At 35.1% G+C, this 19,009-nt stretch overlaps 3 protein-coding genes across 3 annotated transcripts; 1 reads left to right on the top strand and 2 right to left on the bottom strand.

The window, feature by feature from the left end:
* The first annotated feature begins 412 nt into the window (after nt 1–412).
* LOC141717212 (cytochrome P450 CYP736A12-like) lies at nt 413–2,772 on the top strand. The gene is made up of 2 exons (XM_074519307.1): nt 413–1,104; nt 1,364–2,772. The coding sequence occupies exons 1-2, from the start codon at nt 418–420 to the stop codon at nt 2,189–2,191; spliced, it is 1,515 nt and encodes a 504-aa protein (XP_074375408.1). The 5' UTR covers nt 413–417; the 3' UTR covers nt 2,192–2,772.
* Nucleotides 2,773–3,040: 268 nt separating this feature from the next.
* LOC141717211 (uncharacterized) lies at nt 3,041–6,059 on the bottom strand. The gene is made up of 3 exons (XM_074519306.1): nt 5,345–6,059; nt 4,679–4,905; nt 3,041–3,749 (listed from the first exon to the last, which is right to left on the bottom strand). Exons 2-3 carry the CDS (start codon nt 4,748–4,750, stop codon nt 3,171–3,173), a joined length of 651 nt encoding a protein of 216 aa, XP_074375407.1. The 5' UTR covers nt 4,751–4,905; nt 5,345–6,059; the 3' UTR covers nt 3,041–3,170.
* Nucleotides 6,060–7,548: 1,489 nt separating this feature from the next.
* LOC141721173 (plasma membrane ATPase 4) lies at nt 7,549–14,289 on the bottom strand. The gene is made up of 16 exons (XM_074523943.1): nt 14,086–14,289; nt 12,046–12,165; nt 11,648–11,884; nt 10,767–11,528; nt 10,557–10,679; nt 10,301–10,405; nt 10,039–10,183; nt 9,789–9,953; nt 9,442–9,680; nt 9,317–9,349; nt 9,151–9,232; nt 8,889–9,049; nt 8,623–8,796; nt 8,351–8,533; nt 8,081–8,262; nt 7,549–7,967 (listed from the first exon to the last, which is right to left on the bottom strand). Exons 1-16 carry the CDS (start codon nt 14,128–14,130, stop codon nt 7,871–7,873), a joined length of 2,853 nt encoding a protein of 950 aa, XP_074380044.1. The 5' UTR covers nt 14,131–14,289; the 3' UTR covers nt 7,549–7,870.
* Nucleotides 14,290–19,009: the final 4,720 nt, after the last annotated feature.

The raw sequence follows: 19,009 nt of genomic DNA, 5'->3' as shown, positions 1-19,009 counted from the left end.
ATAATTTCAATTAAATTTAGCTAATTATAAATTATATAATATGATAAATATATATTAACTTATAAATTACTACTAAAATAAGGAGATAAAATTAAATATAAATTAAAATTTAAAATGTATCCGATTTGTTCTCCAATTTATCCTTCCGATTAATCACCGATTCTTCGATTAATTCTAAATCAGTAACTCGACCGATCTCTTCCGATTCCCGATTTTTATAACATTCATCACAACTTACAACAAAACACCAGTTGACTGCACAATCATAAAAAAAAACCCATAAAAAACACCAGATTTATAACCCAACTACTAGCTGACTATAAATAATTTATCTGTTATTTGTTACGTGGAGTTTTAATACTTTTGTGCATCATTCAGTTTGAACATTTCAACATACCAACTAGTAGTTTCTTTAAAATGTCTCCGAAAGATTTTTCCATACTTTCAGTGATTGTAGGAGCGCTGTGGTGGCTCATCCATCAATGCCTAACCATGGTACGGCATGACGGCCGCAGGCCTCCGCCCGGTCCCATAGGTTTACCAGTTATCGGTCACCTCCACATGTTAGGAAAAAACCCCTACCGCAATCTCTACAAGTTGTCACAAAAATATGGTCCCATAATGTCCATCCGCCTAGGGTCCATCCCTACTATAATAGTCTCGTCTCCAGCTGCTGCTGAGCTCTTCCTCAAGATTCACGACAAGGTTTTTGCTAGCCGTCCTAAATCTCAGGCTGCTGAGTACTTATCCTATGGCACCAAAGGCATGGCATTTACCAAGTATGGTGTGTACTGGCGTAACGTGAGGAAGTTTTGCACAATGGAGCTTCTCAGCGTTGCGAAAGTCGACTCTATGTCCCGGATGAGGAGGGAGGAGCTTGGGTTGCTGGTGGAGTCGCTAAAAAAGGCAGCAGGGATGGGTGAGACTGTGGATGTTAGCGAGAAGGTGGCTCGTCTGATACAAGACATGACTTGTAGAATGTTGTTTGGGATGAGCAGGGATGATAGATTTGACTTGACTGAGATAATACACGAGTTGGGAGAGCTTGTAGTAGCCTTTAACATTGCTGATTATGTTCCAGTTTTAAGTGCACTTGATCTCCAGGTATTCATTATAAATCTTTAGCTCTTTTTAAGAAATATATTAAAATTTGGACGTGATCAGATGTATCATTTAAGTTGATTTCTCGATTTGATGAATCCACATATACAATGTGTAATTAGTATTTTCTTGTCATTTTGTTCTTGATAAGATCTGTGTATGCTGAAATTGTCACCAATAATATCTTATATTTCAATTGCGGGTACAACTTTGAGTCTTGTAAAAAATATGGATTTTTTTTTAATTTGATTTTTCTTGTCAGGGATTAACTCAACGGTTGAAAGTTGCCAGCAAAAGACTAGACAGAATCTTGGAAACCATCATTGATGATCATGAACAATATGCTAGAAATGACTGTACAAAGCTTGATAGGGATTTTGTTGATATTATTTTAGCATTGAAAAACAATTCTAAAAGTACTCATGAGCAATTAGCGCAGACCATTGATCGATCAAACATCAAAGCAATTATCTTGGACTTGATATTCGGAGCCATTGATACCTCCCAAACTGCCATCGAGTGGATCATGTCAGAACTCATGCGTCATCAAAGGGTGATGAAACTACTTCAAGAAGAAATTAGGAATGTCATAGTAGATTGTGAATATGTGGAAGAATCACATTTGTCAAAGCTACACTACCTAGATCTCGTAGTGAAGGAAAACTTGAGACTACATCCAGTGGCGCCGCTGTTAGCTCCTCATGAGTCAATGGAGGATATCATGATAGACGGTTATTTCATACAGAAGAATTCGCAGATAATCATTAACAATTGGGGCCTTGGTCGAGATCCTAGAATTTGGTCCGGAAATGTGGAAGAATTTCTTCCTGAAAGATTTATGGGCAGCAACATAGATCTTCACGGAAAAAGTTTTCAACTGATACCATTTGGTTCAGGCCGAAGAGGTTGTCCAGGTATACACCTAGGCCTAATAAACATTAAATTGGTGGTAGCTCAGTTGGTACACAGTTTTGATTGGAAGCTACCTTTTGGCATGTCACCTGATGAGTTAGATATGGATGAAACTTTTGGTGTGTCGTTGCCAAGAGCAAGGCATCTTCTGGCCATACCAAATTTTGGCCAAAGTTAAGTTCCACAATGATGGAGATATGTGGTTGCCATATGTTTTGTTTACGCTTTTCTGAGAAGGTGATATGTGTAATTGTTAAGCGGTCAGGGTGCTGCTTTAGTAGACTGTATCTAATAGAACTCTACTTTACAGGTCTAATAAGTTCTTCTTTACCCCCATTATTATCAACGATTGTGTTCATGGAATGCGTGCTTGCAAATTAATGAGATTTGTTGTTGGCATAGTATTGGAGGTTTGGATTTATTTGCAGCTCAAAGGAAGATGATGAGATAAAGAGTTAAGTAGCTCATGATCAATACATGTATCATGGCTGTTTTAATTTTAAGTTCAATGTCTCTGTTTTTTGGGCAACTCATATGTGAAAAACATGTCGTTTGAGAAAGAATCCAACACACAGATATATATATATATATATATATATATATAGCAAGCACTCTGTTGTGCATCTTACGAAACAAGCTTTGAAGCTTTCATGCACTGGATACCTCATCTTACCATTGCTTGAATTCTTTCTACCCGATTTATGTACATTAGGATCTCCTTTTCATCCGAGTCTCTTGGTTCTTATGTATTGAAATTATAAGTCTTCATTTACATAGCAATTCTCCTTATCTTACTTTCAATTAGATTTTTTTCGGTTTCACTTAAAATATCTGTTATGTATAAAGTAGTAGCGTCAGTTATGTATAAACTAAAGTGTGGTGAAGATAAATGTAATGGTGTTTCATATTAAACGAAACTAAGGTATGATAGGGAACGTTCCCTAGTCTTGTGCGCCAAGTATTCTATTTGTAATTACATAAAAAAAAGTACCATATTGGAACTGAAAACAATCTCGTATGAATAATGTTGAGTATGATTGTTTGGTTTAATTACACAGAAACATTAGGATGAAGTTGCAGAAGTTAATAAATACTATTAATATACAAATGTAAGAAGATTGTTGATGAATGCAGAACATACATCATGTAACAATTACCTATGTTCTGCTCAGGCTCAAATCTTGAAAAACCCAGTGACTCTGCTTGCCTTTTTCGTTGTTTTTGCTTGAAATAGCCTTGGGAGTAATGCTCGAGTCACTGAACTCCTCTCCTTTAATAATAGAAGAAGATTGGACTTCCCTCAAGTTATCTAATTTCAGGCTCTTATGACTTTCTAATCTTTTTCTGCCACTGCTACCTCCAATGCTGAGGGTCAGCTCTATGTCCCTAAACTTTGCATCTATACTGGTACCACCAGACTTCCAGGGTGCATCTGTCATAGGTTTCTTTCGTTCTTCATCAGTTGCACTAACTCCGGTTGACATATCATCTTCCTGCTCAGTTCTCCTTTCTAGATCAAATCCCTTTGGCCTTTTTAGGATCTCAGTAGAGCAGCTTTCACTGTGTTCTCCTAAGCTTTGGTCTACTCTGATACCTTCCACCCGTGAATATACATAACCTGAATCGTTAAAACCAAGACCTGTTTTTGACCCCCTTAAAGAAATTTGATTGATTTCAGTTTTTAGCTCACTCATCAGCCTTCTTTCAACACTATACAATCTATGAAGTTCTCTTACCTGCAATATAAGTTTTTTTTCTTTAATATAAGCATAAGTCCACATTGCACTTCATAACTGAAAAGAATGCTTTTCACAACGAAACATGTGATGATTCCAGTTATTGCAATCAATAGACTCGGAGGGACCTATCTATTGAACCTTCGTGCTGATTTCTCAACAGCAAAAGCGCTCTAATCTCTATGGAGGAAAAATGATAAGTTCTGGAATGAGGTTCTAAATGTTTCAAGACTGAATCCCTAGAAGTCTTTAAAATGCTTATAAAACTAAAGATGCACATAATCAGGGAGTCATTGATTCATCAGAAAGGGATACTGGCTTCAAAATTGGCCAGCTGAAAGCAGTGTCTTACACAAGTCAGTAAAATCAGTCTTTTTTCTTGGGGCCAGTATTAAATGTGCATATTTTGCAAAATAAGAGGAATTAAGCAGAAGCACAAGAACCAGGTAGGTACATGCTTTGTGAGGTTTTTTTTTTTGGTACCCAAAGCATTCCAGAATTTAGGATAGAACTGTCAATAATGCTGATTGGCTTAGTGGTTTGACTCTGCATTTTTTTTCTAGTAGTGTAAGAGGGTGAAGCTAGTGGTCTCCCAGAATGGCTCCTCGGTGATTTAGTAGTCTGTTGCTCTCAGAGTTCCTAATAGCATAGAAGAGCTAAGCTAGTGCTATTCTTTCACCATTGAAGATATATGGCTCCTCCTCGCAGATTTAACTTTGGAGACTGTAACATTCCATAGTTCCAAACCTTCTATTCTGCTATTAAGCTCACTTTAATTCAGGTTGTATTAAGTGGTAACAAAGTTTATCAAAGATTAGTATGCCTGTATGGTAAATTATATACTTATTCTAGGATACTGACTGTTGACTTTAAGTCACTACAATACCGAATAAGAGGAAAAACTCAGTATGACAGGAGATTCTTCATACCTGGTTTTGAAATGTATTTTCTTGATCTATCATTGTCTTCTTAATGAACTCTGTCTGGAGTTGTTCAAGCATTCTATCGAACCCTAAGATCTGCGCCTGTGAAGTTTCTCTATTTAAAACTTTATGATTATTTAAAGACTCGCAATTATCCAACTACAAAGCAGAAACACTTGTAGTAGGGGATCTAGCCAAAGGATTACGAGTAGCGTGGAGCATTGTTCCCATTCCTGAAATGTACAAAATAACTTTATCAGTTATCCAGTCATAGATAGTTGGAACACCAAAGAATATAGGACAAATGCAGCTACCAACAGTGCCTGAAGTGACAGAAAGCTGATATTATTCAGATTCCTGCCGCAAAAGAAATTCTAATGTAGTTTTGTTGAACACGGCTCAGAGAGGAGAAATGCCATATTCTTAAAACCTATGACCAGCGGAAAGTTCTCATACTCTTTTAGTCATACCTAGCCAACATCACAACTGAACTCTACTAAATTCAGAGATCAGCTAAAGTCTTGGCTTCATAATTTACTCATCAGAAACTATTCTGAAAATTTTACATAAAAACATGACACTCAAGTAGAAAAGAAACACTATCAAGGAATGTCTCTGTGTGCGTTTTAGAGCAAGGCAGACAAGGTATAAAGGTTAATAAAATCACTGTACCTGGAATGAGAAGTTGGTTGACAAGAACAATCTGGAATGGCGTTCATCGAAAATCTTGCACCTTCATGCAACTGCTGACTTTATCCTTGAACTAAGAATCTCAAAGGAACAGGAGCTGTATCTAAATCTCGACCGCAGGGAACAATAGATCTGTCTACTAATTGTCCTTGCTAAGTACAACTGGGAGTTTAATGGATCAGCAATAATCTTAAACTAGACCAGCCTTTTACAGGTCTTAGCTAGCTCAGAATTATTCTCTTTTATCCCCTGCTTCCTACTTTTCTTGCATAAACAGCAAACTCATCAGCTTATTAAAATTTGTAAATCAGTATTAACATTAAACAATTCATGATTGACAGGCTGTGAAGGATACAATATGTGTACACATGTATTGATTGCAAGATTTGCTAGATTAGTGTTTGTGTTTGTGAGTGTGAGGTGAGGAGCTGTTAAAACATTTTGTCCAGTATCATACACATACAACCAAAATGTACATATTATATTCTTCAGAAGCATAATAACACGTTCATAGATATAAAAAAACAGGCCAAGAACCTGCTTATCGCTTGAGCAAACCACGATCACTGGTTCGGTGATTATTGTTAGAGATTCGAAAGTGCTTAGCGTTTAAGGACAGTACAATGACTACGTGTGTTTTTAAGGACAAATAATGTTTGGATATATTATATGAGAGCAGAAGACTTGATGAAGATGTCATTCTGTCTGGATCTGCCCATGATCTGATGATGAAAGATTCCTAGAAAAGCTGATGATTCACATATTATTATTGTTAGGTTAGATGCTTCTTAATTTGCCCAAACACCGGCATTACATAATTTTTTTTAAGAAATGCTGAGCTGCAGATACTTAAATATTCATAAACTTGGTCTGATCCCAAAGTGTGACTGGAATCAATGAGATTTCGTTTTCATTGATCGGGTTGAAATCCCGTTATCCAAACGATCCCAAACTCCCGGATTCCCCACAATCTTATTACTGATGAGAATAGGGTACCATGCACTCTGCTATACTCTCTACTCAGAAATACCAATCCAATCTGCGTTGCAATCTTCAAAATCTTCAAATATAAGGAGCAAGTCTAACAATATCTTAGTGTGTTGCTTATAAAGATTTCCCACGTTCAAATTATTAATAGTTCAAAGATGAGTGTCCGTGACAAGGAGTTGGGACTAGCTCTAATAGAATTCAAATGCAATGCTAAAGATTTAATCTATTTCAACTTGTATAAAGATTTGAATGCAAAGAGCTTGCAATTGCATGCACCACACACGTTGGATTCACATGCATTCATCTCATCATAAATTTATAATATTTGTGGATCTATTTTGATTTTATTCCATTTCTCAACGTGGTCTTGTCTCTTCTTGTTAAGTAACCAGCTCATCTAAAACCTTAAGATGTTAGAGAAAGGCCCCAATAGGATCATATATTTAACACTCCCCCTCACTCGAAAGCCCATTTATGGGTCGAAGAGTGGAACACCGGCGCCCATCTTTGGGGCATTATTGCCTTTAGTGTCCACATTAAATTGTGAGAATATTGGGGGTGTTTAGAGAAAGGCCCCAATAGGATCATATATTTAACACTTCTCTGTCCTCTTGTATATACACCACACACACACACACCGATTATACACATAACAGATGTGTGTTTGGTTTTTGATCAAGTCATATGTGATATGCCCATATTAGCTTGTGATTCCCCTTGTATTATGTAAAATTAAACTAAGCTTTGTTGTCCTCCTATGTATCAATTCTACTAATATATAGTTGTTTCCTAGGGTCCAATATGACCCCATATGAGCAACTTTTCTTATAGCGTCTCGACTGGTTCATATATTCTTCATTTCTTTCGTCTCTTGTCATTTAACATTGTCGACAACATTGCATTGACAGAATCACAGTTGCATTGTCAGTGTCGCTACTATTTCATTTCTGACGTTTTTTGTTTCTTTAAACATTTGTCTAATTGTTTTTGGCATTTTACTATGGGATTTTAGTTGTGGGGGAACTATGGCTGCCCAAAGATCCTTAACCAGACCCAAGACCGGATTTTATTGTAATTATAGTCCAAGGACCCGGACCTAATAGCAAAATGTCACGTGACATGTGGGAACCATTTTGAAATCCAATTTAGGTACTCTGGCGTGGAATGGAAAGGCTCGGACGAATTTAGAGACAGAATACTATAAAGTGAGGGTTGTTTAACACCAAAATACAATGTTTTACATCAGATTTTTGAAATTTAAACTAATATATCTAAAGCAGGGAAAAAAACAAAGCCATCCCTTATTCTAAGGGCATCTTCAAATATATAGTAGCGTAAGAAAATGTAAACAGAAACCAATGTATTGCTGAAATTATAGCCCAAGTGAGCCCAGTGCAGTTCCAAAGTGCACACTTCTTTTGTAAACTACTATTAATGCCTTCTTGTTAATCTTCCTATGGGCTTGAATAAATTTTAAGCAATGGCATCTTCTGAATTATATATCTCTTCATCTCAGTCTTAGACTGTGTAATGTTGTTGGATTGTATCAATGTCGAGGCCTTTTAGCTTCACCACGGATTCAACATGCCCCTTAAGAGTGTGGAGTTCTCGGAGCCTGATTAACACATTACAAGTACACAAAATTATGTTCATTCCTAGAGTGTCCTTTAGTAATATGTTTAAATGAAATGAACATGACGCGTAACAGGATGCAGTGAAATTACATACCTTGCGACCTCTGCTCGTCTCTTTGCTTGCTCAGCAATCTCGGAGAGTTCTCTGTAGCTGCTCTTGTCATTGAAGATGTTAGAGGCTTCTGGTGGTTGAAGTCCGTGTAAAGTCCTTTGAGCTAGGGCCCACTGAGCTTCTCGCTCCTCTTTTCCGTAGTCTTTCTTGGTGGAGAAAGCCGTCTAAGATAAAAATGATAGATGACAACTTTAATTGACATAGAAGTGGGCATAAACAAGATAAAAATGTGACACTGTTTATTAAAAGTACCCTGTTGTCAATCATGTTTTGCCAGGCCTTGCCGCTTAGAGCATAACGAGTAGCGAATTTCATGATATCAAGAGGGAAATAGAATACAATACTGTAAAGCCATATGACTCCAGCCCATCCCCATCCACATCCGTGAATTCTGGCGAAACCCCAGTTTGCGTATACAGCTATCAGAGTTGCCAGCTAAAAGATCGATTTTCAGATTTTATTTGCTCGTTAGAACTACAACAAAGTTGAGTTGTGGAAAAAAAGCAGAAGCACTCGAAACATACCAACTGTGCAATCATGAAGGCTCCAAGCAACAAGAATCCAGGGCGCTCAACAAAGGACCAACTGCGTGACCTTGTTACGAAAATAAGAGCCTGGCTTACAATACTCACTTGGAGGTAGAGGGCAGCCATCATTTCCTCGGGATTATGTCTGATAGATCTCACACCAAATTTGTCCTGAACCATTATGAAGATAATTTTTAAAAACAATAAGGTACCATCAACACTTAAAAAATCCGGTATTTGCAAAGAAAACGAAAAATTCCTACCGGGAAAAAATCAGTATCCTTAATCAACCAGAAGAAGATAACAGTTAATAAAGCTAAGTAACCTCCGAGCACTACGCCAGTAGCAAATATCTCTTTCAACTTCCAGCTATCAGGCAGTGGGGATGGTTTTACTCTATCCTTCGAGATTGTCATTATAGTTCCTTATTAACATAACATAAGAAATTGTAAGTATAACATTATTTAACGAAAACAAGAAGACCTGTTAAATGAAATTTTGAAGAGTACAAGCCTATTATCTTACCGTCATTTAGGATGGCAATAATCAAAACCATGAATGGAGAAAAGTCAAACTTCCATATCAAAGCAATAAACATAAATCCAAACTGCAAAGGGCAGAAAACAGAATCAAATCACTATATAAAAAAGTAGATCAATGTATAACGCCGGTCAAAGTGTCACCTACTTACCACAATACGAATTGTGATGGATACTGCATATATCTGCCAACCCACAAGGACAAAAATACAATAAGTTTAGCTGTACAGATGGTCAATACTTGTGAAAACAGGGGAAATAAAGGAGAGGAACTAACTGTGTAATTTTTCATCCTCTGGAAAATTGCTCTACTGGTTAGCACTGCGCTTATAATAACACTAAGCCCAGGTTCAGTAAGAACAATGTCAGAAGCACTTCGTGCTGCATCAGTAGCATCGGCTACTGCAATTCCAATGTCTGCCTTCTTCAAAGCAGGGGCATCATTGACACCATCTCCAGTCATACCACATATATGCTTCCTCTCTTGCAACTTCTTTACGATTTCGTATTTGTGCTCTATAAGATTTCAAGAAATTAGCATTAGCACAATCTCACAGCTCTTAAATTAAAGAAAGAAGAAAGGGAGTGCATAGCCGTAAAGATATCACAAAACTAGCAACCTACCAGGAAAAACTCCAGCAAATCCATCTGCCTTTTCAATTAATTCTTCTATGGGAAGTGCAGCTATTGATTCATCCTTGTGTTGACCAAGCAAAGAAGAAGATGGATACATATTTGTTCCCATTCCAAGTCTCCGTCCAGTCTCCTTTGCAATGGCAAGTTGATCACCTAAACGTTTGTATACAACAATCAAATAAGGAGATTAAAAAAACCTCATATACAGCATACACATGTAGGAAGTGAATTAAATTACCAGTAATCATCTTGACATTTACACCAAGATTAAGAGCCCTGCGGATAGTCTCAGCACTATCATGCCTTGGAGGATCAAAGAGAGACAACAATCCGACAAATTGCCATGTACCACCAGCACTGTCTTTTGATTTCTCAGGCACCACCTGCAGAATTTTCATCAACACTATAAGAAATTAGGTTGTCAACCATACAAATAAAAATTCAGAACTAGAACGTATGTTATGAACGTGCAAGTCAGTTAAAAAAACATCATATTAAACCTGGCTTGCAACACCCAATGATCTTAGTCCACGTTCCGCAAATTTATCAATCATGGCATGAACCTTCTTCTTTTGATCTTCCTTGCAATTGCAGAGAGTAAGGATCTGAAATCAATTAAGAAAATTACAGCCCAAGTAAGCAATTAGCAATGAAAGATAAGGATCTGAACTGAGTCAAGAAATATAGATTAAAGCAATTTTCTGATGCTAGTATGCTACAAGCAGGAAAAGTAAGAAATTGCAAGTAGTAAGCTACCTGTTCAGGAGCACCCTTGCTGGCTCTGTGCCAATTTCCATCAGAATCAATGTAAGTCAAGGCAGTCCTCTTGTCCACGGGATTGAAGGGAAGGAAGTGTACTTCTCTAATACCAGCTCGAGCCTGAAAAAGTTAAATGTCCGCCTTTAGCCCCTTCTTTTTATTATTAAGTAAAAAAATAATAAGCAAGAGGCAATTAAAGAGGTAGACCTCTTTAGGATCAGCAAGTGTTCCAACTATAGCAGCATCAATGGCATCTTGATTTTCAGTCCTCGAAGCTCGTGCCGCACAAAGCAAGACATTTTCCTTATCAAAGCCCTTTGCAAATACCTCAATCAAGTTCTTATCAACACTCAGTTTGTTAAGGGTCAACGTCCCTGTCTTGTCACTACAAAGGACGTCCATACCGGCCATCTCTTCTATAGCAGTCATTCTCTTAGTAATGGCTCCTTGTTGTGATAGTCTGTGTGATCCAATAGCCATTGTGACTGAAAGAACCGTGGGCATAGCAATGGGAATACCTCCGATCAATAGAACCAAGAGATTGTCAATTCCATCCCGATACTTCCTGTGCTGAATTGGGTACATGACAACAATCTCGACCAACATTCCGACAGCAATGGAACAGATACAAAAGTTTCCAATAGCTGTAAGCACCTTTTGGAAGTGGCCAACTTGGTTTGTGCTGTCGACAAGATGTGCAGCCTTTCCAAAGAAAGTATGAACCCCAGTAGCAATGACAACAGCTTCGATCTCACCTTGTTTACAAGTTGAACCAGAGAACACTTCATCATATGGATTCTTGGTCACTGGAAGTGATTCTCCTGTGAGGGCAGATTGATCAATCTTTAAAGCGTCGCCCTCAAGAAGACGTGCATCTGCAGGAACAATGTCTCCCAGTTTGATACTAATGATGTCTCCGGGAACCAAAATTGCAGCATCTTGTTCACTCCATCGACCATCTCTAAGAACCTACATTGATGCATGAAACATGAGGAAAAGAACAATATAATTTCCATATATAACAGAAAAAACATTTTAAGTTTTCTACATATATGTACAGTACACAAACACCTGTATAATATACAGACCTTGGTTTTGGGAGCCAGACCAGCCATAAGTGCTGCAGCAGCGTTACCAGCATTGTTTTCTTCAATGAAACTGATTGTTGAGTTGATGACAAGCAGGCACATAATGCCGACAAAATCTTGCCAATCTGGAGGTTTCCCATTACCGTTGGCCAGTGCAATAGCCATTATAGCAGCAGCTTCCATGACCCATGAGAGCGGATTCCACATAAACCCGAGAAACTTGAGCAGTTTGCTTTCCTATTTTTTAGGAAACAACTTAAACATTAACCTTAAAGTCCACAGCGGGTAATTTTTATTATTATTATTTTTTTTTTTTTACTTAACCACACTAGGTAATTTAAGTACAAAGAACTAACTTGACAAAGTTAACTGTAAAAACTAATCAAAAAGAAAATTACTTTTTTCTCTTCTAATTTGTTGGGCCCAAAGATCTGAAGCCTGTTTTCTCCCTCGTCTGCGCTTAGACCTTCCCGGGTACATTTTAACTGCTCAAAAACTTCCTCTATCGGAATCTTCTCCTGCAATCAGAATTACAAAGAGTTGACCAGTGAGCGGAGTTTGAACATTACAAAGTGCAACTCTGAATACTAATCAGCCTATGAACGAGTACTCAACAGTTAAGTCACGCACTATAGCACAGCATATTCATATCAATAAAAAAAATCATAATTATAGACATCTGAAACCCCATCACAACAATTAATTAGACAACATAACCTTAAATCATCTAAATTTTTTCAGTAGTAACAGTCTTTTGATTCATCAGGTCGCATCACATAACATCTCAACTTATTTTAAGTTAAATACTACAGAACAAGACAATAAGCTGCATATTTATCATAATCGATACCCTTTTTTTGCTAAATCAAAATTGATAAATTTGTGTTTTATTAAGTTCAAAGACAGATTACGTTCAGAGCACCCGACGATAATGATTATCGAATTTCTTAAAGAAACGTCAATGATAGTTATTCTTTAAATATTCCCATACGAACTAATGATGTTTTGTACCTCAATTTCCGTACAAAATTGTAAGCATTGAACAACAAATCTGCTTACCTGTGTTAAACCTATAAATAACTTTTTAATGTTTGAATTTTCTTAATAAAGTAGTGTTTTTGTCTTCTTTAAATCCAAAATTCTTAAGGGGTGGCTGAGCCCTTTTTTTGTATATTGTTGAAAAAACTTTATTGGTTATAGTCAAGTTTCAACTTGTTTTTGTCTCCATGGTTGGTTTCAATGTAATAATCATTGTACATAAGGAAATTTGACCCAAAAAAAAAAAGTTAAATAAAAATGTATATAAAGTCATGCAAGTTGACTTTCCACTAAAAAAGTGGGCCTCAGAATAAAACAACACTATTACAAAAAGATACTAAAACAGAATAAGTTCCAAAAAATAAAAGGAATGGCCCTGATTTTTCAGCCAACTCAGCCTTATTGGGCCCACTCACATGTCCTTAACACACTACCCAAAAGCCTTAAAGTCTTCTGGGCCTCTTTATTGTTTTGTACCGATTCCCAAAGTCGGTGATATTATTGATATTATCATGTTTCTTAGGGGTATATTGGACAAACCATGACAAAAAAGTGTGGGGGTATAAAAGGCGGAGGGTACCACGGAAGAGTACCAAGCCGATTGAATGTTTTGACAGAGACATGGTAAAATGACCAAATTAGACGCGCACTTATTTCCTGCCAAGGTACCTTAAATGCAAGATTCATTTATTAAAATTTATTTTTATGATTAAATTTGTTCCCTTTTTGGCTTCTTTAAGAAAATTATATATTAAATTCTGAAATGAGAATTTTCTTGAAGAATATATTGATGAATAATCTAATGTTATCAAAATCTTAAATTCCTAAGTAGTGGAAACAATTTAGTGAAAAAAATCTTAGATTCAAATAAATGAAAACCGAAACCGAACCCGCGTAGAAGGGTGATTTGGTCATGGAAGGCCAATAACCGGAATAAATAATGTGTTGTAGTTTGTATATGATGGCGTAAAGAGAAGAATCACGGAACTCCTGGATGTTAGTTAGGGAAAAGCCACATGTGACGACGACTCAACTTGTTTGTTTACAAGCATTACGGCTTATCAATGTGTAGGTTCGTTGAATTTCCGTATCGTATTTTAATTTAATATATCTCCGCAAATTAAGGCCCTGACAAAATATCTTCCTATTAATTCGTTAAAATCCGCCTAAACGTACCAAACAAACAAACGGAACAATTTCAATTGTACACAGCTAGTTGGAACTGTTGAAACAGGATACATGCAAGTACAAAGCAAAGTATAAGTAAGTATCTTCAACACAACAACCATTGTAATGAGTAATGACTAATCATAACAAATAAACACATAATTGACACCCAAACCAAAGCTAATTATGCATAATTAAGAAAATGAATAAGATGAAAAATGGAGGAAAATTACCAGATCAACAGTCTCATTTTTAATCTCTTCAAGACTGAGGCCCATCTTGATGACAACTTTGAAACACCACCACCACCACCACCGCCTGGTTTAATGTATCAACAGGTCAGATGAAAAGAGAAAAACACATAAATAGATATATATGTTGTGTAAGTGGTTAATGAGAGGAGCTATAGCAGAGATGGGGTGGGATTTACTTTAGAGAATGCTCAATCTTATATATACACAGAATATGTGCCCTATAATTTTTTATTAGTATTTGGGTGACTGGCAACCGCCTGACCTGTAGGTATGTGCTGCTTTCCTCGTCAACACACGCCGTCAAGATTGCGGTGCCCCTACCCCCCAATTTGCCCCTAGCTTGTCAATATCGTTAATCTTTATTTTATTTTCATTATTGTTGACCAAATTTAATAATTCTTTATTTTATTTTTCGGAACATCTCGCCACAATTTTAACCTATATGTTTAAGGGTTTGTTAGAATATAAATATATAAAAATTTATTATTAAATTAAAAAAATCTATACCATATATAATTTGGTGCTAAAAATATTAAAATACTAAAATACCAAATTTAGTACTTATTTTTATTCTCTATAAACTTTATTTTTAACACAAATCGACTTCTATTTTTTGTATATGTTATTTTTTTAGTTAGTGTTCATCCAATCGTCTATTTACTTTATAAAATAAAAATATTTTTCAAACAATTTGTAAATTATATTATAAATTTATTAAGTTACGTTAAATTAAGTAAAATAACTTATATTTATTTTTTTAATTTTAGAAAAACTACAAACTACTAATTAAATTATTAACACGAATTGACTTATATTCTCTGTAAACTTTATTTATTTATAAATTATATTAAAAAATTATTAAGTTACGTTAAATTAAGTAAAATAACATATATTTACTTTTATTTTGAAAAACTACTAACTACAAAATAAACTATTAACATTAATTGACTTATATTCTCTGTAAACTTTACTATAGTAATATTTTAAAAATAATTAAGTAATAGCAAATGACCTTAGTAGCATTTATTAAACTTTTAAACTGAAAATTATTGATTTAACGATTGTATTTGTTACTGTCCATTACAAAGTTTATTTACTTTGAACTAAAAAATATATTTTAACAGTAACAAATTTATGGGCTGTATTTAGATTATATTAAGTAATATTAAATTAAGTTTAATAACATCTATTTACTTTTATTTGTAAATTAATTTTTATCGATAATTTTAAATAAACTATATTGAAAAGGATAATTATAAGATAATTATAAAATTATATTAATTAATATTAAATTATCTAAAGAACAGATATTTGGTTCATAAGATAAAGATACAATTCGTTTCACAAAAAAAAAAATAATATGTTAGATTTCTATATCAAGTAAAATAATGCAAAACTAAAATTATAGTTAAAAATTTCTTATCTGATTCGATTTATTTTAACCACATAACTATTTTTTACAAGTACCAATTTAATATTGATATTAATATATTAATTTTAATTCGTGTTTTGCATGGATTATGAATAATTCTCTACAAATATTAATTCGATATTTTCAGTTTCGGGTCCGTGTGTCGCACGGATTATCAACTATTGATACTAATAAGGAAAGTATAGGTCTTAAACCATGGTACTCACTAGAAAATTATTCAACTATATTTAAAATTTTATGTAATAAAATCTCAACTAACAAAAATTAACTTCTACTCTCTTAAAATAATTTTCCCTTCAATTTTTATTTGTTGCTGAATATCCAAGTATCGGTTTACTTTAAAATAATCGTATTAGTAAGTTAACATGTCAGATTTATATAAGTAAATAATTAGGTGAATGCATAAATAGAACTATACAGTAAAATTTTAGAATTACACTTAATTTCGATTTTTTTAACCACATATTTTAACAGTATTTTATATATTATATTTAAATCTGTATTTTGCATGAATTATGAATTTTAATTTTATAAAAATAAAAATATAATACTATTATTTTTAATTTTGGCCTTAACACGGTTACCAACTAATATAAATTAATGACTCAAGGTACGGAACTTGGCATCAAAGTAGACAAGTACAAACGGGCCCGAGCACATTTCGGGGGTGAAATTTGTTATTCTCATTCTTGTTTCTCAAACTCAAATGTTTCGTGTTCCTATCAGACGCATCGTAATTGGCAATGGAATGAGAACTCAAATTCTCAAAATTTTGAATTTTAAATTATTCCTTTTAAAGTTAAATTTATTCTAATATTACTGTTTTAATAAAACTGAAAAACAAATTGCAGATATATAATATTATTAACGATTTAAAATCACAGTTTAAGCATTAAATAAAATTATACCCATTCATTTCCATTATAAAGTAATACGCGGCGGGGTCTGCCCGTAAAAAGCCCCAAATCTTTTAATAAGTTTTCTTTATTTTTGTTTTTAATTACCTTTCGGTTAACGGAGAAATTTGGGTAATAAAGATTTGAGATTCGCGGTCGGAATCAAGATTTGTAGCGGTGGTCCTTCGCCGTAAAAATCGTCGGAGTGTGGTGATTTCGATGAATCGGATCTGAGATCGCAAGGGTGGTTGGTGGTGGCGTATAGAGCTCTCGCTTCCAATCCCCTACAGTGTGCCTACGTACCTCCTTTTATAGAGGATCAAATATTGTGTAGTTCTTGGAGAACAAGAAACCTAGATGGACTTAACTTCTCATTTCGTGGCCCAATAGGAGTTATCGAACCAATTTCCTACTACAATTCAAACATTGATTTGCTCTAGGAGTGCCCGACGATGTGTCCTAGTCCCAAAGGCCCAAGGCTTGGTTACGACTTCGGGACTTCACGGACAAGGAAACTTCCCGGTCAAAAAATATCCCCATCCGTTACCGCTACTTCCGTCGATCGTAACCGCAGGTATATCCATTACTTACCGCAAATGTCAAAACGCATCATTGCCCTCCAATGAGGATAATCCACCGGACTACATGACAAATGATCCCAAACATAGAAGTGCAAAGTGTGAAATAACCCCAAATTTATTGTTGCCAAGTAGTAATACAATTATTTAAGGGGGGTTGGATATAATTGTATAAATGTTTCGAATAAGTATAAAAATATGACAGTTCTTTATATATCTGATAAAATTGTTACAAACTCTCTCAAGAAATACTGATATTCTTGAGAGCTGCTAGGTCGTACAATACTCGAGTTAATCATAATGTGATGACCTAAACTGTGTTTATATATTACACAGCTGCTGCAAATCAATCTAAGATATGCATTATCAAATACTAACAGAAAATGACATATTATTAACTGAATACTCAAAGTCCTATCACTCAGAACGTAACAGATATATATCCCTCAAAATAAGGAATATAATCAATCTTCATAACAGACTGCCTTCAGATGCTGATGACATGTAAATACTGATGATGCATCAAATACTGATGACATCTAAACACAGTCAGATCCTGAGCTTCTTCTGATCATTGGAAATCAACACGTAACAATCTCCCCCAATTTATGATTAATGTAATGAAGCACAAATTATATTCTCAATGATGCCAAAACCAATTACAAAATGTACAAGGAATAAAGCTTACTTCGGTATCCTAAGATAACTGACAGTTGTTTCCAGAAAGTTGTTCAACATTTCTTCCTCCTTGTCTTGAAGGACTTTAACAAGCTTTTTCTTCAATTCTCTCTTCTCTCCAGTATCTTCTCCCAACTGATAGATGGCTGATCTTAGTTTAGAAATCGAGCTTTTAGTTATTTCAAGATCACTAATCAGCATAAAGCTTAAACTAACATCTTCATGATCAATACTGAAAGATAACTGAGAAAAGTTGAGAAAAACTTTTAGAACTACAACTCCCTTTTGCATCTTCATTTCTTGACCAGTATAAGTTCTGTACATAGGGACATAATCACCATTGTATTTTTCATCCTTGGTCATGACTCTTCTTTTTATAACTTCAAGTATCATAGAAGACCAATTTTTGGTGACACTGTCCTCAACTCTAAGAAGATAGTGAATGTATTTCAATTCTGTCACAGTCTTCATCAAGAATTGCTGCAAGGTAAAACTCTTTACTTTACCATCTCTCAAAAAGTACGGAATCTCCTCTCTGACATTATCAAGATTTATCTTTTTATATACAATCTTTACAGCTTCAACCTTTTCAAGATGTGAAGGAATAACTCTTTCACCAAGATTGTCAGTCAGAATATTTGTGTCCCGTAAACCAGACCTCAGAATTTTCATTCCAGAATGACCAATACCTCCTCTAGTTCGAGTTTTGATAAGCTTTAGCTTTTCATTATGTTCCACCCAAGAAGATTTCTTGATGGACTTGTCACATCTTCTTGTTCTGAAATAGGATCCCTTAGTCCTGCTGACATAAATTCAATATGCTTGAACCCTTTAGGGTAATTGAATGAATAAACATCTTTCCATCTTTTATCCTTCTTGATGAGAGGAGCATATCCTGTAGATAAATCATAAATCTTTCCTTTTGTCTTATTCCATAGCTCTCTCCTTGAATTTAGAATTCTCTGCACATAGTCATTGCATGCTTGATCAGCTTTCCTTCTGTCAATTCTTTCTTGTTCATCAACCTCTGAATTATGAGAAGCAACTACTGTAGTGAGAATTGACTCATCCAACGCTTTGATCACCTTTTCATCAGTGTCAAAATTAGCAATTAGGTTCACAACATCAGGATATGCTTTTTCCTCAGGATTTGTGTCTGCTTCAAGAGATACATTTGCATTAGTTATATCAACTTGAGAAATGTCAGCGGTTGATTTCTTCTTCCTTTGAACAATCATCTCTTCAGTATTCTGAACTTCTTTCGTTAATTTATTTCCTTGTACAGGATCATAACCTTATATGGATAGGACATTCAGAAA

This window comes from Apium graveolens, chromosome 4, assembly GCF_009905375.1.
Source record: "Apium graveolens cultivar Ventura chromosome 4, ASM990537v1, whole genome shotgun sequence".
Lineage (NCBI taxonomy): Eukaryota > Viridiplantae > Streptophyta > Magnoliopsida > Apiales > Apiaceae > Apium > Apium graveolens.
Note: the sequence above shows the minus strand (reverse complement) of the source record. Positions and strands in the feature narration are given on the sequence as shown.